At 41.5% G+C, this 25,351-nt stretch overlaps 1 protein-coding gene across 3 annotated transcripts; it reads left to right on the forward strand.

The window, feature by feature from the left end:
* The first annotated feature begins 1,601 nt into the window (after positions 1–1,601).
* Positions 1,602–24,162, forward strand: POU1F1 (POU class 1 homeobox 1). Of its 3 annotated transcripts, none has more exons than XM_089773412.1 (7): positions 1,602–1,743; positions 5,127–5,276; positions 8,262–8,375; positions 9,775–10,020; positions 16,288–16,452; positions 20,036–20,096; positions 23,868–24,162. In XM_089773412.1, exons 1-7 carry the CDS (start codon positions 1,602–1,604, stop codon positions 24,079–24,081), a joined length of 1,092 nt encoding a protein of 363 aa, XP_089629538.1. In that variant the 3' UTR covers positions 24,082–24,162. The 3 variants fall into 3 exon arrangements, with proteins under 3 accessions (XP_089629538.1, XP_089629540.1, XP_075765665.1); XM_089773414.1 differs by having other exon boundaries at positions 5,211–5,276; XM_075909550.1 differs by lacking the exon at positions 8,262–8,375.
* Positions 24,163–25,351: the final 1,189 nt, after the last annotated feature.

The following is a 25,351-nucleotide window of genomic DNA, read 5'->3' on the forward strand; positions in this document are numbered from 1 at the left end:
TACATACAATTATATCCTGGCAAATTGGCATGCATATATATATTGCTTCAATATGAAAGCTCTGACCCACCCACATCTATTCTTAAATTCAGCAAACAAGGATTAGCCATGTGTTTTTTAAAAAAGTAAAAACTTCTAAAAATCTTCAGAAACAGCTTTATAGCATCAAGAAGGTGAGATCATTAGCTTCCCAATGAGACGACCCAACACTTGCTTATTCTAGATCTGGAGGAGCTTAAGAGAACAGTCATGGCATTTTATGAAACCACAAAGCTACTAAAAGTGATTTTTAGACTTTTGATGCATCTCTGAACCCTGACCTGTTGGATTAGGGCAGTTTGGCATAGCGGCATTGATTTCAATCTGTTTTCTGTAAAAATATGGACTATACAGAACATAGGCTTGTGTGGTTTGGTATGAGGGCTTTCTCTGCACTTTTTATGGGATGATCTGCCACAGTCCCTGGGGGCTTTACTACTCCTGAGTAACGTGGCCATTCCAATGTCATGCTAATAAAACAGATTGCAAAGGTGGCTTCTGGGGCAAGATTCATTGTTTAGTTCCATATTTCTATAGAACCTAACACAGTAGGGTTGAGATCCTGGACTAGGGGTTATAGGCAATACGATTATACAAATATGTAACAAATAAAAAATGTACAAGTGCTTAAATTTCTAGTGTTTGTTGTTTTCTTTCGGAATCTTAGAACAATATGTTCACACATTTTCAAGAGCAGATATACGTTAGCTTAGATCAGTGGTTTCCAAACTTTTCTAGCATACAGACCCCTTTTCAGTCAAGTAAAATTTCATGGACTCCCACCTCCCTGGGGGAGAAAAAGAAAAGAAAAGTACGGATCGGGCCCGTTTTAATCTTTCCTATGACCCCCCTGCAGTACCATCACAGACCACCAGAGATCTGCAGACCACTGGCTTAGATGAACAGTGAGCAGCCTATGCTTACTTACGCAAAGTTCAGAGTCTCTTTGCTGGATAGACTCATCCTATGGCACATAGCACTGATTTAGGCTAACGTGACAAGTCAGCTGCCATTCATGCAGCTTCTTGGTATCTGATTAGTTGAGCTATACATTCTTTCATAGACTTTTATTTGATTTCTCTGCCAAGTAACCATCAAAACAATTCCAGTGTGAGGTTTTTGGAGCAGGTGTTAGCTATAGAAAGCTACTTAGTATTAACCGTACCTGTCTCACCGCTAGAAACTTTGTAGACACCTTTTCTTTTCCTGATTATTGTTCTTTCACAAAAGGCCTGATTTAAAGTATCTGTCAAATCAAGTCTCTGGTTTCCCTCTTCTTCCCCCATTAATTGGGCATCTATTGTGTTTGGGTGGGAAGAAAGGAGGCTCTTGGCTAATATAGCAATACCGCTGGGAAAATAACATTAATATGGATAAAAGGATTTCCTAGGGGTATAAATACCTGCACACGACCTCCCTGTTCTCTGGAGCCCTTGTTTATGTATATATGCAAGTGAAGAGAACTGGAATAGAGTCTGAGCTGCTGTTAATCAATAAGGATACATTTTGTTAGAAAATAGAGGAAGGGACGGTGCTCCTTTGTCTTTTCTCCGTTTGTGGGAATGAGTTGCCAGGCATTTACTTCAGCTGACGCCTTCATCCCCTTGAATTCTGATTCTTCTCCTGCTCTGCCTTTGATAATGCATCATAGCGCTGCAGAATGCTTGCCCGTCTCCAACCATTCTACCAATGTCGTGTCTACAGGTACTTTTTTACTAAAACAATTACACTCTCATTAATTTTCTTTTAAAATGCTTTTTCCTCTATTCTGTAAATGTTGCCAAATTTAACACTGTGTTAGGGAAACCCAGGAGGAGCTATTTCATATCAGCTTTGCTCTGGTTGGGACTACCTTTAAAGCAAGAAAGTTTTCACAAGGCTATATACAAATGAATACATCAAGAGTGACCAACATGTCTGCATTTTAGCCAAGTTTGTAGCTATCTCTATATTTTGTTGGGTGAGGTATTTTACCAGCACGCTGACTTACTGGCTACAGATACTATTAAACATTTGTAACGCCAAATAGACTTAAGTGATACACATCTCTGAAAATAAACCAAATTATATTTTGCTTAAGAAATTGTAGTTTATAAATATCTTAAATATATGATTTCAAATGAGTGAATAGTTAAAATGGAGCAGATGCCAATGGCATTACATGATGGAAATACCCATTAAGCGGAGAACTGATATTTTATTACACATAATAAATACTGAGTAAAGACCCTAGAATTTGGGTGAGATGTTCAAAAGCACCAAAGTAACTTAAGGGTACAGGACCCATTCTTCTGTGTTTTGGAATATGGTACCTTTATCTGACCAGGAACTTTACTATGATTATTATTACACTGTATATAATACATGAGTATGTTCTGGGGTAGATTTTACTTTTAAAAGTATCTTAGCAATGTGAGACTTCACTCCAGTATCCGCTATTAAAATATTGCCAGGAAGTTGGAAATGCCAGTCTTTTATGTCTGAGAAACATGGAATGTGTGGATTAGCAAGCAGCAGCTTGGCAAAATGTAACAATAAACAAGTGATTCAAATTAAGTCTTTAACTTGGACTTTGTCTAAGAACAAAAGTTGTACAGGTTCAACATATATAATCTGGGACTCTCTGATCTGGCAGATACCACAGACTGTTGATGGACCAAGGAGCCCCAGTGCATGGCCGATGGCTTCAGGGGAGCCGCAGTCAGGGAATCCTCATCCTGCAGGGATTCCTGGTCGCGCTGACTGCAGTTGGGCCAGCAGTAGCTGGGGGTCCCCAAAGCTGGAGATCCCTGGCTGCGCTGGCAGCATCAGGGTCTGAGGCAGCTGTGGATTCCCGGGACCAGGACTCCCTGCCTGGGCTGGCAGCAGGCTGGGAGGCTGGTGTCAGGGAACCTTTGCTCGTCCGGCAAAATCCCTTGTTCAGGACCAGTCAGGTTCCAAGAATGCCAGACCAGGGAGGTCCAACCTGTATACTGGTGTAGTTAGAGCAGTGCTGTCCCTAATGTGGATGCAGTTATGTTGGTGTGAATGTGCTTTACTAGTATGGCTTATTCACATATAGAAAGGAGAATAAGCAATCCTTATCTAAGGTCCCTGTATACCAGTATACGTGTGTCAACACTAGCTGCTGTACTGTTATAACTATATTGGTGGTAAAAATGACACTGTCTCCTCCCCTAACTAGCATTGTTATACTAGTGCACATCATGTGTTTACATTTTAAAAGTAAAGTTCTAAATCTCTGAACTTTGATGACCATGACAGCAACAATGTAGTCCACCATTAAAATATCATAGATCATCGAGTTGACATTTTTTCTATACCAGATAATTTCTTCTGTGTATACAATTCAGAAGAATCAATGCATCCAGCATAGTTCTATTGTCTTAATGACAATTCATATGCAATCCATGCTTTAAAGAAACCACCTCTTTGTATCTATTTTTTATTTTTAGTCCCAGAGCAAAAGGGAAAACAGTACAAATTTCTCCAGACTGTTCTAATAACATGCTTTAACTTTGATATAGAAGAATTAGCCATGAATAGTCAACAAGTCATGCCGTTCTCATGTCTTCCTTGTCTCCATCTCTCTGCTGAGACAGCCAATGTAGGAGACTTTTTGTGACTAGGTTTTCTGTGATGTAGACGCATGTCCAATAAGAAATGAACAAGTATCACAAACTCAGTTAACTCATCCCGCTGAATTGCCATCCCGGTACTAACGTAACCAATATTGAAATTACACTTAGGGCTACCCAGCTTGAGTTGTCATAAGTTCCTGAAGAAGCCTTGTTATGGAATTCAGTGTTATTGGGGCCATTTGGAAGCTAGCCGAATTTCTGAAAGGGTCAAAAGCACAGCTTCTCTATTGTTTGAGGGAGGTGACTAAATCCATTATTTGTCATTAGACTCATAAACCTCTTTCATGTATCAGCTACTAGAGGGAGATAATATATGGTCTCATTTTGTGTAATTTAGCACATCTCCACATGTCTTTAATATACATCCTTAAAAAACAAACTTCCTGCTTTGCATGCATGAAGAAATGCATGCTTTTTTGGAATGCTGGCACTAAACACTATAGAGCAGAGTTCTAAATCTTCAATCTCTTCTTTAGAGTCAGCCAAAAGTTATTCATATTTTTCTTCAGAGTTGACCACAAAACCCCAACGTTTGGGGATACAGAAAACTTTACAGAATGTTTTGTCAGTGTGAAATGTTACCTTTTAAGGCCAGTCATTTTATTATTGAAGGTTATGCTGTTTCTTAACTCTTTACATGGCTTTCTGAGATGCCTAGTACATAATAGTGTAGTCAAGCAAACAGTGGACTCAATTTTCTTGTTTTTGTCTTCACACTTTGGCCAGCCATCCTGCTACCTGCCAACCCTCTGTGCAAATTGTGGAGACAAAATGCTTGTGGGTTTACTGCAGCTACTGTCGCAAAATGATGACTTAGGACTGAATTTTCAAAGGTTTGGTGTCTCTACTTGTGAATGTAGATCTGGAGACACCTTAAAGGTCCCTTGTTTTCAGAGGGTGGATGCTAAGCATATCCGAAAATGAGACTCTTTTAAGGTACCTCCAGCTCAGTGCCCCAAATCACTACATGCACAATTGTGGGCTTTATCCTAAATAGAAAATTGTCCTCTCGGTTATAGAATCATAGAACACTACAACTGGAAGGGATCTCGAGAGGTCATCGAGTCCAGTCCCCTGCCCTCATGTTATATAAGCTTCTGTTAGAATTTCCATGGGGGGGGGGAGGGATGGACTTTTCTAGAACTTACAAAATTATTAAAGTAAAAATAGATGGAGCCATACTGGGGGCTTTAACTCGGTATGCATGTAAAGAGAACTTCTCAGGGTGCCCAAATGATTAGACTTCAGATATTAAATTAGGAACTTGTCAAGAAAAATAATTGATCTTGGTTAAAAGATAGTTAGCCAGTTTTCCTATAGATATAACTTTGAGAATTAAAAAGCAGTGTTGAATAGTTAGCATGCAGACAGAAAGAAAGTACAAAAATATACACTACCTCTGGACTGAAAGGATGTATCTTGAATCCTCATAAATTTTCTTACCAGTCCCGTCTGTTTTGTCTTTGGTCCATACTCCTAAATGTTCCCACGTGCACTTCTCCATGGCGACTTTGGGAAACACATCTACAGGTCTTCATTATTCAGTACCTTCCTGTCATTATGGAAACCAACCGTCTACCTATGGGGTGATGGCAGGTAAGCTATATTCACTCTAACAGGATAGTTATTCGCATGATTATTTGGGGGGGATTTTCCTTTAGAGGGGCTGAGGAAGTGGAAGTTAATGAAAGGAAAGATGGCTTCTTGCATTGGGGCTCTCAAGAACTGGGTTCAGTTTCATGATCTCCCACAGCTTCTGTCTGGGATCCAGAGCAAATCACTCTCTCTGCCTTACTTCCCTGGATGTGACACTTCGATAAAGTTTCCTTTCTCTAACTCACTGTCTGCCTAGTAAACTTAGATTGGAAGTTCTTTGGGGGCAGGGATTGTCTTCTGCAATTTAGGTATGTAATAGTGTAGTCGATTAACCGATAAGTAAAAGCTTATTATAGGTTAATGCTATAGACTACTAGCATTTTCACCTGTTCCCCCACCAGTAAATATTTTAGCAGACTGGGCAGCAGCCTGGCTCAGTCCCGGCTTGCGCCAGGTCCGGGACCTATCTCTGCAGCAGCTCTGCATTTAAAGTGTATTAGGAGTCAAGCGGGCAGTCAGCCCAGTTAAGTTCTGACTTGCAATAGGTCTGGGAGCTCAGACCTCCCTCATCCCCCAGACAGGGGCTGCTGCCACCCCGCGCTGCTGCCTCTGTATCGGAGGCAGCAGTGTGGGGTGACAGGCAGCCAGTCTGTGAGGGGAGCTGGTTTTTAAACTGGCTTCCCTCGTGGACCAGCTCCCACCTGGCACCCTGTGCTGCTGCCTTTGCTACAAAGGCAGCAGCACAGAGTGGCAGGGGGCTCCTCAGGAGTGGGGCTGGAGCACACTGGCTGACAGACTCACCTCTAGGGACCATAGAATAGTCGAGTAACCAATAAGAATTCATGAGGTTAATCGACTATTCAATTAGCCAATATTTAACATCCCTACTGTGTATAGTGCCCAATGCAAAGGGGAGCTAAATTCAGCACAGGGGGAGCTGCTTCAGAATCATTCACCCATGATGAATGCAATTAAAGAAACAAATATAGTGCCATAAAACTTGAGATAAAAGAGGAAACATTCAGTTAATTATAACTCAGGTTTTGGCTTATGGACATTCTATTTCCCAATCTAGAATCCCGACTCATTTCTCTGAAGCTGATTTGAAGCAGGTGGGGAAGAAAAAATGAAAAGTATTTTCTAGAGAGTATTTTTTCAAGTTGTTTTTCCCTCCACTCTCTCATGATATTAAGGAAAGAGTCTGAGATCACACCCTAACACTGATAGCTGTGGGCCATCAGGGTTGTCCCTTATGCTCATAATTTTTTAAAAATCACATCATTGGGTGATAGTGGGGCTACTGTATATGTGGCATCATTATGCCTTTGTTATCAAAGAGGAGTGTCCGGTTCCTGATTTAATAAATATGAGAAGCATTAGACTTGCAGAGTCTGATGCAAGCTTTAAGATCAATGAAGGGATGGCTAGCTTTGAAAAAAGAGCTTATGTTCAGTAACAGCAACTTGTTTTCGATGAGAGTAAACACGTCAGAAATGTTACAGATGTTAGTCTGTAATGGAATAAACTTAAACAACAAATAGTCTTGCAGCACCTTAGAGACTAAAAAAATATAGATGGTATCATGAGCTTTTGTGGGCACAACCCACTTCTTCAGATGAATGGAGTTAAGAGTTCCAGGGGACAAATAAATAGCAGAGAAGAGAGGGGACGGGGAAGGAAAGAGAAGGAAAAAAAACATATTGTCAGAGTGTTCGTGGTAAATGAGGCTAATAGAGTGGGTTCTAAGTACTCTAAGGGTGTGTCTAGACTACAGGGTTTTTTCGAAAAATCTTCCCCTGCAACTAGACTGCTGCCGCGTTCTTTCAAAATCGAGAGAATGTGGCAGTTTTTTCGACCACGGAAAACCTCGTTTTACGAGGAAGAACACCTTTTTTCAAAAGTGCTCTTTCGAAAAAAGGAGTTATGTAATGCAAACTGTGCTTTTTCGAAAGACAGAATCCAGACTGCCTGGGTACTCTCTTTCGAAAAAGCAGCTTGCTTTTTTGAAAGTACTGGTTGTAGTCTAGAAGCTTTTTTTGAAAGTACCTTTTGAAAAAGCCTAATTCGAAAGAGGTTTGCAGTCTAGACGTAGCCGAAGTTTCTTTTCACAGAAATACTACAGCTGACGTGCAGGGATGTCAGTCCTTCAGAGTGAAAAGAAATGTACGTGAAGGGCAGAGAGAAATCATTTAATTCAATGCACACTTTTCCAGATCTCATTCACCAATATGGAGTGTTTTCACACAGAGGCTCAATAGACATTATGGTATAACTTGTAAAAGATTTTTAGCTCCCAATGTAGCAATCCTCTAGATACCACTGGAAGAGGGAAGAGAATTTGTTCAACAGAAAGGTGTTAAAGTCTAATATCAACCAGCAAAATAATACAGTGATGCCAGGATAAGAGTCTTCCCTGGAAATAATTATGGCTCAAAACAAATCCAAAATCAAATACAGGAAACCCCTGTGTTACAACGGCCCGAGTTGTGGCCCCCCCGTACTTATGACCATTTTTGTAAGTGCAGAAGGGGCTGAAAACCCCCGACTTATGTCGTCATCCTGTATTTACAATGGCGTACAGCGCCTATCATAAATGCGGATTCGAGTTACGACACCCTGGACTTGCGATGCTTCTCCAGGAACTGATCACATTGCAAGTCAGAGGCCGCCTGTATACCATTTTACTTCATTAAGAAGGAGGGAAACGTAAAAATAAATCAGCATAGGTAAAACTTTCCTCATGATGGATTTTCTGGAACAGCACATCAGACTCTTTCTTCACATGGAACAAATGCTCCTGGTTTTCTTTCTTTTCTTGTGTCCTTGGTACAGAAATTCTTGTTCAGATCTCTATAGGAAGTCTACAATAGAAGAATCATTAGACAAGGAGGAATGGATATTTCCATTCAGAAATATCAACCTATTTCTATATCAAAAGTATTCCATGTGCTGCAAGCTTTTCTTTTTTTCCCCACTTTCTTTTAGGCATCAAGCCTGCAACTCCAGAAATGCTATCAGCAAGTCTCTCTCAGAGTCGCATTTTACAGACCTGCAGCATGTCCCATCCCAATGTGGTGAATGGTGTTAGCACTCTGCAAGGCAAGTCTTTCTCTTTTTTAGTCTCTTTTCCCTTCTGACAGTTAACAGCTCCCTCCCCTTTTTTAGTCATACTGCATGTAACAATATACCAATAGGGTTAGAACCTTCATAATGCTCCCAACAACCAGGAACAAGACCAGAAGAACAAACAAGTTCAAAGAGAAAGGAAGGATGGTCTTGTGGTTTAGAGGCCAGGCCTCCAAAAATGTAGGTTCAATTCCAGACTTGATTAGAGAATGTGATTGGGCACACAAATTACTCTCTTGATTCCCCCATCTCTAAAATAGAATAAATATTATTCTTTTCTCCTGTGGTTCATCTGACTTGTCACTTCAGAGAGAAAAGGTGGGTGAGGTAATATCTTGTATCGGCTCAATTTTTGTTGCCCAATAAAAGATATGACCTTATGCACCTGGTCTCTCTAATATTCTGGGATCAACATGGCTACAACAACAAACCAAACAACAGTGGAAGATGTCACATTTTGCCTTTTCAGGACAGGGACTCTCTCTGTTTGTTCTGTACCTACCGGAGTCGGTACCTCATCTTGGTTAAATGGCATGGTGTAGTCCAATAGAGAACCACATGTTGCATGAAGTAGTTCATCCCTGTGCAATTACTTTCAACTCTAAAATTATAATGTACAGATAATATCACTCATTGGGCTTTACCCTGCATCTTTACTCTAGGAAATTTCTCATTGAAATAGGTTGCATAGAGCACTGCATCTTCCTATCACATCTAGTTTATAATGTAATATTGTTAGTACCAGAAAACAAATACTGACATAGGTCCATTGACTTCAATGAAGCAATGAACTAGTTGATACTTTGGTACAATATAAGGCCATGTCTTCACTCTGGGGAAGATTGAGACTGCCACGATTGATCTTTTGGAGTTCGATTTAGCAGATCTCGTAAAGACCCACTAAATTGAACTCAGAAGATACCTCTGTTGGCAGTCAGTACTCCTTCTCTTGCGAGGAGTAAGGGAAGCCAACAGGAGCATTTCTCCCATTGGACTCCTGCTGTGGGGAGCAGCAGGGAAATTGAACCAAGGTACATCAATTCCAGCTATGTAATTAGCATAGCTGGAGTAGCGTATCTTGATTCAACCTTCACCTTTAGTGTAGACCTGGCTTAAGTCTATCTAAGGTATGTATATGGCCCTCAGCACGTTCACTCCCATATTATAGATTAGGAACTGAGGCAGAGAATGACAATGCAAGGAATTGGACTCTGGTCTCCTAAAGTCCATGCTGATGCCCAAACCACTGAACTATCCTTCCTGGATATAGTACATAATATTTCATTGCTTAACAGTTGATAGATGGCCCAAAGGTTTACTGTGCAATGCTGGAGAATTATTGTATCAAGTTCTTTTATTTGGCTTCATGCAGGTGGCCTGACCCCTTGCCTTTATAAATTCCCTGAACATGCTTTGAGTGCCAGTTCCTGTGCTCTGGGGCATGGCTTCACACCTATGCACCAGTCCATCCTTGGAGATGATCCTGTAACCGCTGACTTCAAGCAGGAATTCCGCAGAAAAACCAAGTCTGTTGAAGAGCCCATAGACATGGATTCCCCTGAAATCAGGGAACTTGAAAAGTTTGCCAATGAGTTCAAACTAAGGAGAATTAAGCTAGGTATGTATTTTGTACTAGCCAACTATAGCCTGAAAATCCAAATGAAGGCTCAATTATTTCTGTATATTTTATATTCTTTATATGCTTTATAATTCAAAACCTTCCTCACATTTACCTAGAAGACTTGTTTGGAATTAATGACCTCAGACATTTTATAACTTAGAACAGTAAATGATTTTAAAACTTTCTACCACTTCTGTCTTCCTCAGAGGGCAAATTATTGTTGATTATCTGTATTCCAGGGCAAAGAGTGATCAGTCACATAAATCATACTGTGAAGTTGCATTTAATTCAGCCTTTCAGGATTGTGATGAAAATTTTGCCATATAAGTCTCAAAATCTAAATTTTACTATGATAGTGAAACAGCTAAGGATACTTTGCCTGTCAATAATTATTCACCATGGCAGTTGTACAAGTTGGAAGGCTGATGTAATGTATAATTTACATTAAAAATGACACATTTTGAAGTGATTTCAGTGGAGCTGGACAGGAAATTATTTTTCCCCATGACAGAAATGGATGAAAATTAAATATTCATTTTCATCAAGTTTTTGGTTATTTTCAGGGCTGTTCACCACTCTGGCACTCCGAGTGCAGAAGGTGGGGTCCACAAGGGACCTTAAAAATACTTTGTGTCTCTAGGCTCCGCTTACAAAAACTTCCCAGAGTCACAGATTCTCTGCCACCATCAAGTGAATTAAATCCTGGAAACCAGGAAGAAACACTTGAATTTCTTCCCCAGGGGTACTCCAAGCTCTTTTGCCACAACAGAGCTTGAAAAAAGACACAAAAGAACACAGGAAACAAATTGTGTCTCTGATAGCTGACCTCTCAGGCTAGGCAGGCACACACACAGTTCTCTTGTTACCTTCCACAACACAAGAATCAAATCATGATCTTAAAAAAGGTAATTTTATTAACAAAACAAAAAGGTATGCTTGATAAAGCATACTTGATTGCTAATGTTACAGAGCAACTAAGAAAAGAACAGATAAAAACACAAAGAAACACAGTCTCTTGGGCTGCAGCGAAGGGGGGAGGAAAGGCACATGGAATTCACATGAAGACGTTTAACCAAGCTTAAAACAAAGAAAATTACCCGATCACAACTAAACATACATTCTCCTCTTTACTCATGATCCGTACTGATCTGTACTTCAAGGACCAGTCCAATCCCATGTCCAATATGTCTTGTAGGCATGGTATTTCTGTTGATTACTTCATCTTGCTCCCTCTAGCCCTTAGAACTCACACACACAGAGAAACAGCAAGGTATATGTTTACAATTTAAATTTCAGCACAGTATCCCATCATTCTTCTGGCTTCTTGCCAACACCCTTACCTACTTGAGTTTACCCCTTGAGTCACTGAGTGCTGGCCAGCACGCCTCCTATCCATCACAGTTGTCAAAGCCAGAAAAAATTCATTTTAAAATTATACAGCCCATTTTTAAAGAAAGAAAATAGCTGTTTTAGAAACAAATTTCCATTTAGTCATAAAGCCATTTTAATTTTAGATGGACAATTTTCAATTAGCTCTGGTCTTCAAACCTTCCTTTTAATATTGTATCCCCCATTTTTTACCCTATAAATTTCTAATGTATGCAGATAGGATGGCTCCCTCTCCTTACTATGCCTGCTTAATCAAATTCTAGGAGAATGATCTCCACAGCTTTGATCTCTTGGTATGTGGAGACAAGGCCTAACTTCCTGTGGGGAGTCCCGTGTTATTACACTGACAGAAAAAACTCCTTCTATCTGTCTGCAATGCCTCTACACTATGATGTTATACCAGCATAGGCTCTGTAGTATAGTGTCAGCCGACGGTCAGGGCAGTGTGTGTGGGTATGTCTCCTAAGTCTTTAACTGCTAAGACACAAAGTCTCGTCGTAGCGGGCAGCCCAGAAGGCTGAAAGGAGCCCCGAGTGTTTAACGTCCGTGACTTTACTGCTAGGACTAAGGTCCCGTCGCAGAGGGTAGCCAAACAGGCTAACAGACGCCCCAGTGTGTAGGAAGAGCTTATTACACCTTAGATTTTAACTGCTAGAACACAAAGTTCCTTCGCAGCGGGCAGCCTAGGAAAGGCTGGAAAGGTGCCCCAATGGATCTTGTCACCTGGGAGTGACACAGATCCAAACGCCCAAGCTCTCCCTATGTCTGTCCCTTTATGACTGGCTGAAGTTCTTTTAAATTGTGCTTGGTTCTATTACAGCAACTGAAGGAGTCAGGTTAAAACTTAAACAGTTACAGGTTTATTAAAGGAACTTATAAATCATATGGTTACAATGGCTATTGCTCTATTTCTTAAATGCTAACAAATATAGATCTTAAAATGGTTACAGGAAAAAGGTAAAGATAGAAAATAGAAAATAATGGTACCAAGTGACAGCTTAAACTTTAAAGAGCTCTAATACTAAGTATATATACTTAAACAAAGGACCACATCCAGGTACAATTTTTACCCCCTTCTGTGCCTCTCGACTCCAGCGTGTCAGGCCAGGGCCGGTCTCTCAATTCCTCGGAAAGACGAATACGAGGTGGGCATCCCCTCTGGAACCTCGGGAGGTCAAACACCAAACCCGACCAGCAGATAGATGGTAGATTGACACACAAAGCAAATGTGCTGCTGGACTCATCTTTATACCCCTGGGGGCCCGTATTCTCTTTCTTATCTTCAGAGGCCAAATTTTACTGGTCCATTTTGTGGTGCCAGTTCTTACAAGCAGGTTACAAGTTAATTTACACTTGTAAGAGAGGAAGATAACTAAATTAGGACTGCCGGATGTTCTTGTTGGGCGGGAGATTCCTTCCCCCATGGACGGGTATGTGTTCGTATCAATATGGGTTTCAGTCAAGGGCACGATGTACAGCCTCTTGGTCAACAATTAGTTTGACCACCCTCCTATCTCTGCTTACAGTTGGTCACGGTCACTGAGCCAGCATATCTAAACCTCCTGCTCCAAGGTTTTCAAAGAATATGCTGTTTTCCAGCTCTTATGTGCCCTGCATGGTTTTAAGCAGACAAAGATGGATGTTAAAATGGGGCTTTATGTCTGGCTACATATAGACATAGCCTTGACTACAAGAGTTTCTAAATAGATCTGGTTTAATCAGTACCACTTTTTCATATACAAAGGCCTTAGTTAAATCGGTGTAACTGTGGATAGATGAGGCCTTTGAAAAAAACATGGGAGAACACAGCTGAAAACTGAGGGAGAGGCCTCTTTCTATTTCTTGGGAGAACTGAGGTCTCCCTTCTGTCTTTTCATGGGCTGGTGAAATTATTATACCTCACCCAGAATAATTGGATTTCAAAATCTGAGAGGAAATGGTGGCTCTCTCTCAGTAGGTGGAGTATTGCCGGCACTTGACAGACTAATTGTTCAGTCTGAGACACGCCTATCAGCATCTGCCTGATTCCTCATATCTGACCTTCTCTTAATTCCTTCTCCTCCTATAGAAGGCAGAGAAGAAAAGGGAAGAACCTCCTGCTTTTCCAGGGAAACAGGGATGGCCTGCCAGCTGCTTCCCCTTCCTTAGCCGAAACCAAGAAGGCACAGAACGGTCCTACCAGTTCCTTCTTTCTTCTCTTCCTGGAACTCTATACTGGATATGAGGGGGAATTTTAGTGCCCTATTTTACACATACACATGCACTTGTATTTGGTTCTTTGGGAACTTTGACTTCTCTCAAATACATCTGTTACCTTGTTACCATTTTCTTCCCCATGCCACAACCCATCACACAAAATAATGCAACTTCACTAAATTATCTCAGTGTACAATGTGCAACCAACAAAAATGAGCAACTTTCTCCTCCAATTTTAGATTTACTTTAGGCCATCCATGCTGTATTATTCCTATCATCCTTAGAGATTTCTCTCCATGACAGAGTTGTGGCATGGTAGTGGGAAAGTAGGAGGAAGTTTGATCCTGTCTGTACTGCACTGAAAAAAATAAATGTGTGTGTCAAACACTGCAAATACAGTCTCTTCACGGGTACTAAATTCACTGTCAATTATGAATTGCCATTTTTACATTCTCCCTTATAACAATATATTGCATCATTACAGAATATGGCATGACTCTATAAAAGCATGTAATTTATATATGACTGTAACAGTCATCTGTATTATCACTACAGCTACAGGGACATTTACATTTACATTTACATCTATTTAAAGAAATGAGGGCCAGAACAAGTCATGCTGTCTGAAATAGTGTATACAGCCTGTGAGGTTTTGTTGTATGGCATGACTATTTAACAGTCAGTCATACAAAGGGCAAAATTGCCTATGCACTAGAGTACTTCAGTGGCTAGATCCTGAATTTCTGCACAGTCAAAACTCATGTTGACTTACACAGATGTGACAGAATAGAGACTGCGGGATTGGGTTGAATGCCATTAATAAAGATGGGATGTATGAAAAGCCTAACCTGAAGTGGACAGTGCCCTGCTAGTGCAAAATGTTCAAGTTAATACAGACATAGGGTTTGACATGGTGAGGTCCTTAGCACCCTCCACACCTACTAGCATAAATAGGAAGAGAAAACACTCAGGACCTTGAGGATTATACCCAGTAAGGGGGTGTCTGCAGCAGGGGTTAGGCTGAACTAACTACAGGCAGTCCCCGAGTTACACGGATCCGACTTATGCTGCTCCCCGTCTCCCTGGTCTGCTGGGGGAGCCAGCAGACAATGGAGACGGGGAGCAAAGCGGCGGAGGACCCGGGGCCGGACCCGCGGCGCTTCCAGCTGATCTGGAAGCGCCGCGGGTCCAGCCCCAGGTCCTCCACCGCTTTGCTCAGCGTCTTCCTGGTCTGCTGGGGTGGGGACGCAGCTAGTGCCCCCCCCCCCAGCAGACCAGGGAGACGTGGAGCAAAGCCCGGAGCCTGTGGTAGAGCAGGTGGGGTGCTGCCGATTGGTCCCGCAGCACCAATCCTTGGCGCTATTGGACCAACCCGGCAGCACCCCAGCTGATCTGCCCCAGGAGTCCTGATTCAGCCGCTGCTGATCAGTTTCAGCAGTGGCTGAATCAGGACGCCTGGGGCAGAGCAGCTGGGGTGCTGCTGGGTTGGTCCAGTAGCGCCGAGGAGTGGCCGCGCTACTGGACCAACCCGGCAGCACCCGAGCTGCTCAGCCCCAGGCGTCCCCAAATCAGCCGCTGCTGAAACTGAGCAGCGGCTGACTACAGGAAGCCCGAGGCAGAGTTGCTCTGCCCCGGGCTTCCTGGAATCAGCTGCTGATCAGTTTCAGCAGCAGCTGACTTGGGGACGCCTGGGTTTCTTAAGTTTAATCTGTATGTAAGTCAGAACTGGTGTCCAGATTCAGCCACTGTTGAAACTGATCAGTTTCAGCAGCGGCTGAATCTGGATGCCAGTTCCGACTTACATACAGATTCAACTTAAGAACAAACCTACAGTCCCTATCTTGTACGTAACCCGGGGACTGCCTGTACAACGCTCACTGAATGACATTTTATGCAAGCCCTGAATGATATTTTATGCAAGCAATGTAGCTGGGTGGATCTAATTTTTGAGGTGAGGACCAAGCCTTTGAGACAATAGCCTAACTCTGGAAATGAGATTGAAAATTGTTTTATTTTGTTTTTTACATTCTTCTTTGAGTAATGGGAGTGCCTAACGACTCTCATAACAGATCAGGGCTCTATTGTGCGAGGCACTATACAGATACATAATGAAAAGACAGACGTTCCCCCACAGAGCTTATAATTCAAATATATGAGGAAAATGAGAAGGTGGACACAAGAAACTGAGGGTAAAGGAGCCTAAACAGGATAATGATTACTGTGAGAATGGCAGTCACAGCTGTTACAATGATTTGAGTAAAAATAAGAGTATACTTTTAGATTATTTTAGGTCTTAACTCTAAATTGTTCTACTTTTCTGGGTTTAAATCAGACTCCTAGCCTTAAGATAAACTTGTAACTCTATGTGCAGAATTACTGAATGGTCATTAGCAGTTGCTTTCTGCCTGCATTATCATACTGGTCAAATGGCATATGTATCATGATAGATATGAGGCTGGATGCTCCTCTCACCAGTTTTACACCTGTGACCTCCACTGAAGTCAAGAGAGTTACACCAGAGTAACACTGATGTCAGATACAAAACAGTCAAAGAAAATACTAAAGCATGTCAGCAAAAAGTGTGTTTTGGGGCCAGTGTCTGAGGCAGAATGTGTCTGCATATAAATAAACCAGGTTAGGATACTCAAGATTTTTTTTCTCTTCATTGCTTTTTGACAGGCTATACACAAACAAATGTTGGAGAAGCCCTTGCTGCTGTGCACGGTTCTGAGTTCAGTCAAACAACAATTTGCCGATTTGAAAATTTACAGCTGAGCTTCAAAAATGCCTGCAAACTGAAATTGATATTATCCAAATGGCTGGAAGAAGCAGAACAAATAGGAGGTAAATATTTATAATGCCTCTGGAATTTAATCTGACTGCTACAAGAATCTCTTTAATATAAAGGGTGACAAGCAATATATAAGTGCCACTAATCCAGTTTTTTGTTTAGTTAGGTGGGGAAGTTGATTGTAAATATTGTATGATAAGTACTTGCATTCACTGCATTAGGAGTGATGCCTATGGAGGGAAGCAAACCTGCCAAAAACATGTGGCAGGCACAAAGAGATGTGACTGTCTTATATGTCTCTCATTTCGCTCAAGACCATTGACACAAATTAGCTCAGATCTTGAGAGGTAGGGCAGCTCCTTTTTGATACACTGCCATTGAATCCTAGTCCAAAAGACAACATAGATGGCTGTGAAAGGATTACTGATATAAAGGAGATTTTCCAATGTGGAGTGCTGATGTTGACATACTCTTATGACAACTTGCTCCCTACTATTAGTGGCAATGGAAAAAGAGATGTGACGAGCCAACACAACACCTCCTGTAACAGTGGTAGGGAGGGTGATATCATGGGGATTTTGACATCTGCTCTTTGCCATTGGAGGGTCTCCTTTACTATGCCCTGCATACCTCCAGTTGCTGGATGAGCCTCTGGGACTCTATGGCAGAGGCATGAGTTATGACATGATTTACAATAGGTAAGCTGCTGTAAATTATATTGGAAGATCTGCCCGGCACATGATGAGGAGAGAGAAAAGCACCTGGCAGTGTGCGGTCCTTGCCTTAATCAACAATCTAAGCTACCATGTAGCTGAAGTTCTGCAAAGCAACAAATGTTATACTGGGGGTTAGAAGCAGGGTTTGGTCCTGCTTTTGGCAGAGGATTGGACTCAATGACCTCCTGAGGTCTTTTCCAACTTTGTGTGTCTATTAAAGCAGATCCAAAGCTTCTCTTACTGCATTACTCTCCTAAAAAACAAACCATTTGAACATATGACTCTCTCATAAAATAGCAGACCCCTTCCTGATGAGGATTCTACTCAGTTTTGACAGAATTTCTCATCCAGGCCCCAAGATGTCTGGTCCCTTCTAATCTCAACACCAAGCTTCTCCTTTCAAAGGCATGTAATATGTTCTGAAATGCCACTGAGAGAGGACCTAGTACAACTATATTGGATTAAATCAGATGATGTATATTCTATCATTGTCAAAATGACTTTACTGATCATTAAGAGACGAGAAATGATGTGTAAGTTAAAAGATACTTCCATTGTGATAGTAATTTTTACCAATGCTATTTAATCCCTACATTTTTATCTATTCGGTGAAACTCCAGCTTTTCCTGCTCCAAACCATAAACGTGCCACAGATGATTGCCATAAGAATGATTTTCAAAAGATACTGAGCAGCAAGCACCTGCTGTTTTCACTGATTTTTGGTTGGAATCATGGGATGATCAGCATGACTTAAAATCGGACCTCAGCTCTTTGCATAGATATTCTAACTTCTAGCCAGATGTCTTTTACAACTAGATGTCTAGCAATTCCTACTATGTCTGAAACATTTGATAAGTACTTATAGAATTATAGAAATGAAAGAGACCTGGAGAGGTCATCGAGTCCAGTCCCCTATCTTGAGGCAGAACAAGGTAAACCTAGACCATTTCTGACTGTTGTTTGCTCTTAAAAAGCCTCCAGTGATGGGTTCTTAACAACCTCACTTAGAAGCATATTCTAGAATTTAACTAATTTCATACTTAGTTAATATCTATCCTAAATCTTGCAGCAGGGTAAGCCCGTTACTTCTTCCAGTAAAGGGAGGACAAAACAGCTGCCCACCATACTTTTTATAACAACTTTTAACATTTCTGAAGACTGTTATCCAGTCCCTTCTCCTACCCTGTATTATTTTCTCAAGACTAAACATGCCCAGTCCTTTTCCTCATAGGTCAGGATTTTTTAAACCTTTTCTCATTTTTGTTGCTTTCCTCTGGACTCTCTCCAATTTGTCCACATTTCCTAAAATGTGGTGCCCAGAAATAGACACAGTACTCCATCTGAGGGCTTGTTAGTGCCAAATAGAGTGAGACAATGACCTCCCATGTCTTATAAAGAGCACTCTTACTAATATGTCACAGATTGAAGTTTGCCTTTTTTTTCAACTCAATTATATTGTTGACTCACATTCAATTTGGGATCCACTATAATCCCCAGATCTTTTTCTGCAGTACTGCTTAGATGGCTACTCCTCATTTTGTAGTTCCACATTTGTACTGTAATCCTTTGTACTCATCTTTATTGAATTTCATCTTCTTTTCAGACCAATTCACTAATTTGTCAAGATTGTTTGGCACTCGAACCATGAAAATATGGAAAAGTACCAGACCCAAGACTGACACTGTGGAACCCCTTTATATAATGTGCACCCCGTTTGATAGCAAGCCATGGGTAACTCACTCTTTGAGTATGGTTTTGCAACTAATTGTGCATCCACCTTCCTGTCAGGGTGATTAAGCACTGGAATATATTGCCTTAGGGAAGTCGTGGAATCTCCATCATGGGAGATTTTTAAGAGCAGGTTAAACACTTGTCAAGGATGGTCTTGGTCCTGCCATGGTGCAGGAGACTTAACTTGATGACTCTAGAGATTCCTTCCAATTCTATGATTTTTTAAAAATAATTTAACTTATGTACTAATAGATTCATTCTTCCTGTTTATTCTCTATACTGCCTCCATTTGTGAATAGGCATATCGTATATTGTGCATATTCCTCCATTAATTTCTTGTTGTGTTTGTTACCCTAGTATAATTTTCCATGTCCTACACAGCACCTAGATTGTTTATGCTTAATTGTGAGCATTTGGCATCTACCCCCTCTAACTCTAGTTTAAAGCCCTCACTATGTTGATGAATGAGTACACAAAGATGCTCTGGCCCTAGTTGGTCAGGTGGACTCCTATCTCTTCCCAGCAATCCTCCTTCCTGGAACTGCATGCCATAATTGAGAAATTCAATGATTTAATCTCAGATGCACCCAAAATCAGCCCGTGTGTGAGCTCAACCTGCATTCATGAGCCAACAATGGCTGCTTGGAACATGTTCATAATGGGTCCATGTTCTTTTGCCCTGTGGTTGATATCCAGGCCAACAGACTAGGTGTTCCGCCAGTGCATTTTGAAAATGAACTTCATCTCTTGGAACAAATCATGTCCAATATTTCCCAACATGAGCACTAAACCCACTGGCATAAAACTGCAAAAAAAAAAAAAAATCAAAACAACAATCTGATAAACCATGCTTGTGATTAAGCCCTGGAAAACATTGCTTGGGGTTGGACCAGAAACTATTTTATGTACAGACTGATTCTGACACACTCAAAAAATGAATTTGCCATGAACCAGCATAGGTTCTCTCAGCTTTATTCACAGCGTAAATCTTTTCCTATGCCTGAAGAGTGCAGTTACAGTATGCAACCACCAGATGTCCTAGAGAGAAATGTTTCAAAGTAAACCATTCAGCAACCATGTCTGGCATGCACTCCTGGTATTCAAACGCAAGCTGGTAACAATAGCTTCTAGAAATTATTGTATTTGTTTTTTAACGGTATTGAAGGTAATACCTCCTTTTTTAATATAGCTTTATACAACGAAAAAGTTGGAGTGAATGAACGGAAAAGAAAGCGCAGAACCACCATAAGGTAATAAAATACTTCATAAAATTATGCATTAGAAGTCCTTTTTTTCAGATCACTGTTAGGTTTGAAATCTATGTAATACGACTTACAGGCACTATCTAGGACTGGTTGAAAAGTAAAATTTGGATAAACAGGGACACATTTTGTGTGACATTTTTCACAGAAAATGTCATTCCATTTATCAACCAACTAAGGAGTTGCACCAAAAGCTTCAAAATTTTATTTTTTTCAACCTTTTCCTTGTAAAAAACATACCCATTAATGACCTCTGGTAGTCCCAACCTTTATGATGTCAAAGTCAGTAAAAAGCTTCTGTACCCCTCTTAGCCCCAACACAGCCTCTCAACTTCCTTTGTGGAAAGTTCAATGATTTAGGATAAATTGCCCTACTTTTGCTATAACTTGTGGTAGTTAGCTCTCATGAAATGGGGGAAGGGTTTACTGCCAAGATCATCTGTCCCTGCCCTCGGCCAGGGATCTGGGTCCTGCGGAGCTTCTGCAGTGGGGCTTTCACAGGCTGTAAGGAAAGAAGGAAGGGGCAGCGTTGCCAACTCCACATAGAAAGAAGTTGTCAGAGAAATCCTGAGAAATCACATGTTGCTATTTAAGCATTCAAAAGACGTAACAAATGTCACTAAACAAAACATCCACAGAATTCAACAGAGAATTTACACACACACAATGATAGATTTGCATTGAACATAATACTGAAATAACACATTATTGAATTTCTATATACACTAATCACAGAAAACGATTTGACTAAGTCACATTTCAATTGGTATTTGTCATAGAGTTTTGAAGTGTATTCCAGGAGTCCTTGGGATGAGAGACTGTGAAAAGAGGAAAGGGTTTGACTAGAGCTCCTCCTTGCAGAAAAGCTTTCTCTGAGTTTTTGCACTTACTGGAGGTTCTTCAAGAGGTGTTGTCCCTATCTGGATTCGAAATGTGGGTGCGCATGTGTGCCTTGCACCGAAGCTGGAACTGTACATAGTTGTATCCATTGACCAGCATGTGGGTCATGCCTCAACCGTGTGGCATGTCCAGGACTTTAAAAAGCTATATGGATCAGTGCTGTTCCCTCCTACCACTAAGCAATGGGACTTGGACTGGAGGGAACAGTGGGTGGGTGTTGGAATCCAGATGAGGACTAAAGATTTTGAAGAACTTCTTGTTACAGTAAATAACTGTCTCTTCTTCAAATCAAGGTCTCTATGTGGAATCCAAGTATGGGAGATTTGACAGCAGTATTCCGTGCAGAATTGGGAATGAGGGTTCACCATAAGTTACAATCTGAAGGACAGCTCAGCTGACTGCTGCATCTGCCCTGCGGCAGGGGTGTGGGCATAGCAGACAGTAAAGTATTGACAGAAGACCCAGTGGTCTCTCAACAAATGTACTGACATTGGCCTTCTCTGAGGATGTTCTATGTGATGATGGCTCAAGCATGCAAGGAGTGGGCTATGACCCCTGCTGGATGTGAGGAGGAGTGAGAGAGAGCAAAGCAGTCCATGATACAGAAAGATCCAGGGCAGAGACATTGTGAAAAGAGGGTACGGTTCTAGCTGTGTTCTGTAATGGTGAGGAAGAGGCAAGGCAAAGTGCAGAAGGTGCAGGGGTGGTGCAGATAAAAGGCAAGTGCTTGGTGAACTTTGAGAGAGTGCAATGTGTGTTTCCTCGAGGAAGCATGTGGTTAGGTTAGAATGTGGGGACAGTCTCTTGAAGCCGACTTCCTTTGATTTTGTGCCTTTCATGGCCGAGATCTGTGGGGGTTAGCCGCCTCCTGCTGTGAAAGTAGAGTGGACACAGGCCCTCTTAACACAGTTCATTTACAAAAGTATTTACAGATATAAATAAGCAAACCAGATGGGATGTAGATACATCAATAAAAATATGTATTTCAATTATCGAATAAAGCCTTTTCCGAAAGATCCCTTATCCCTCTTAAAATAAGGGGATAAGGGATCTTTTGGAAAAGGCTTTATTTTCCGAAAGATCCGCGTCTAGACTGGCGCTTTTTTCCGGCAAAGCGCCGTGCCAAAAAAAAAGCGGCAGCCATTTTTATGCTAATGAAGCGGGGGAGATTTAAATCCCCGCTTCATTGGCAATTGCGATACGTCTAATTTGCATCCCTTTTACAAAAAAGGGATGCAATCTAGATGTAGCCGATGAGAATTGTGGTGACCCACCTCCCCCACCTAGATCATTCCAAACTATTACCATGTGGAATACACCCAGAAATTGCTACAGTGAACAGATCTGTCCTAATACCTGTAATGTAATGTATACAGTCCCAGTGTCATTGCCATGAGTAGTCAACTTTACAGCCTGGGGTGGGGGGAGTGGGCTGCACAAAATTTTGTTAAAACCAGCATGATTCTAGATTTCTAGCTTAGGGGGAGAGAGACCATCTGGCATAATCATCAGAAATGAGTGGTATTCAGTGTTCGCCATCAAAGACTCTTTTTCTAAATATTGAAGAGACCATCGTTTTGGAGATAGCATCTCATAATTGGATTATGTGACATGCTGCTGCTTCGCTCTCACATTCCTAATACATCAATGTAATGTTGGCATCAATGAAACACTTACACACTAGATGGGTTTTGTACACATGCACACACGGTACAAGGAAAGTGTGGGGCATTCTGTGGATACAGCAAGAAAATCTTCTCTGATCCCGAAGAGATCTTGTGACCCCAGTTTGGAAATCTCTTTAAAAATGTGCTGAAAGAGAACAGTACCTTATCTGCACTTCACTCTCATTGAAGACAATGAGAATTGTTAAGTAGGTTTACTGTGGACAAAATGGAAGCTGGAGATGGAAAATGGTATGTAAGTTAGCCTACTCAAGTACAGGAGCTTTGTATAACTAGGGCAAACCATCCATAATGTGGATGTGGGATATATTTTATTTTCAACTGTTTGACCAACTGAAAACTTTATTTCCATATACTGATTGTCAGCCGTGCACCAGTAGAACACTCACCATTCAGCTGACTAGTATCAGTTATCAACATGCATTACTAATGAAATTACACTAAGATCATTCTAACGTTATGTGCAGAGTTGTTCACGAATTCTAGAATTTCTGCTGAAGTGGCTTGAACATCATAGAAATAAATATGCTTCATATTTAGACTAAAGCTTACAGTGACCCCTTATGGCCAAAAAATGGTACAGCTACTGCTAAATTAGATGAGAGAAAAAGAAGCATTTCATCCTAATTGCTTTTGTACCTTTCTGGCACACTCATTCTTTTGGGGTAATAAACAGCTTAAAAAAAATGAGACACAAATTTCACCTATATTCAGCCTTTCTGCCTGAATAGGGGAATAAAATAGCATTTTTAACTTTTATGTGCCTATACCAGCTCAACCAATGCTTGTCTTCGGGTTCTACGGCTTTGCAAATAGGTTAAAACTGATTTTTTGAAAGAATGTGATTGATGGAATAAGTTGCCATGTGCTATATAAAATGTACATGAACATTAATGGGTTACCAATGCCTACAATTATTATAAAGTCCTAAAGATTTACAGTGTAGACTGAGGGGAAAAGATAAATCAGATTTTTGCAGCCTGTGGCACCATAGATCTCTAAAGCCTTTTAAACTCAGCTGTTTACTGTAAGGGAGGGAAAACAAAGTAGTTTCTTGCCTTTTTTGTGCAACATTATTAATGTTCATATAATCAACGTTTATCTTAAAATAGCAACCATGATGCAAGAATGTTGAAAAAAATCACTAAAAGGGGCATTTTATTCCTTCTTCTAGCATTGCCGCTAAAGAAGCTCTAGAGAGAAACTTTGGGGAACAAAGTAAGCCTTCTTCTCAAGAGATTATGAGGCTGGCTGAGGGGCTCAACCTTGAGAAGGAAGTTGTGAGAGTTTGGTTTTGCAACCGAAGACAGAGGGAAAAAAGAGTGAAGACAAGTTTACACCAGAACACCTTTAGTTCTGTCATGAAGGAGCATCACGAGTGCCGGTAAAATTTCCTGTCTTAGCTGAGGATTTCTGGGCCTTTAAGATTTTTTTTTTTATAAAGTATTTTGTCAATCTGAAAAGCAGTGCGCCAGAAACATTTGTTTCCTTTACAGATTAGCCAATTTTAACTGTAATGCATCTTGGATGGACTCAATTTTAACATAGTTACTATATGTGTTTATGCAGGGGAGACTGTTTAGCTGTAAGCTAGTCAATTTGCATTAGCGGATTATTAATGTGTTACAAATTGCACAAATCCTACATTTCATACACCATGTCTTTCTTGCATTCACAATATACCCACTATTTAATATGGACTTTACCAAAAAGATCTGGAATGGAATGCTATGTGTTAAATTAAGTAGAGGTTACTTACTAGTACTACAGCTTAAGAAAGAATGTTGATACATAGCCACGCTTGTGTGATGCACCCCTCAGCAAGGAGCTTCACAAACCTTCTAGAAAAGCTACAGCCCCTCACAAGTGTCCCTTTGCAGGACCAAATATTTAGAGCTAAGGGATGAGGCAGTGAAATCAGCTGCTGGTCCTCCTGCTAAACTTCAGCTTGACTGAACTTTGAGGAAGGTGACCAGGTAATTGAGACTGCTATCTGTCTTAAAAAAAACCTGCTTAGTGGCAGTCTTTCTTCTTTAGCAATCTTTACATCCATGGTGTCTAACATGCTAGCCATTAGCCACATGTGATTATTTGGCCGGTTGAGTGTAGCTGGTTTCCTATAGCAGTAGCCACTGCTTCAGAACTGGTTGGACACCATGGCATAACACCTTCCCCCATGGGAGTCTATCTGGTCATACAACCACACGATTTTCAGAGGGGTAGCCATGTTAGTTTATGATTGAAAAAACAACAAATACAGGCAGTCCCCGAGTTACGCGGATCCGACTTTTGTCAGATCCGTACTTACGAACGGGGCTTTTCTCGCCCCCGAGGATGCGGGCGGCGGGACCGCCCAGATGCGCCGCAGTCCTGCCGCCTGCGTCCTCCGGGGTGAGAAAAGCTGCTCCGCGTCTCCCTGGTCTGCTGGGAGGGGGGCACCAGCAGACCAGGGAGACGCGCAGCAAAGCCGCGGAGGACCTGGGCGGCGGGACCGCGGCGCGTCTGGGCGGTCCCGCCGCCCGCGTCCTCCGCATCCTCGCTCCTCGTCTCCCTGGTCTGCTGGGGGGGGGGGGAGGGGCCCAGCAGACCAGGGAGACCTGCAGCAAAGCCGTGGAGGACCTGGGCGGCGGCACCGCAGTGCATCTCGGTCCCGCCGCC

This window comes from Pelodiscus sinensis, chromosome 1 (assembly GCF_052426305.1).
Source record: "Pelodiscus sinensis isolate ZL-2025 chromosome 1, ASM5242630v1, whole genome shotgun sequence".
NCBI classification, from domain to species: Eukaryota; Metazoa; Chordata; order Testudines; family Trionychidae; genus Pelodiscus; species Pelodiscus sinensis.

Coding starts and splice junctions, on each gene's coding strand:
- POU1F1 (XM_089773412.1), top strand. CDS start 1,602: ATGAGTTGCCAGGCATTTACTTCAGCTGACGCCTTCATCCCCTTGAAT. Junction 8,376..9,774: donor TGGTGTTAGCACTCTGCAAG/GCAAGTCTTTCT, acceptor GGCTTCATGCAG/GTGGCCTGACCCCTTGCCTT. Junction 20,097..23,867: donor AAGCGCAGAACCACCATAAG/GTAATAAAATAC, acceptor TCCTTCTTCTAG/CATTGCCGCTAAAGAAGCTC.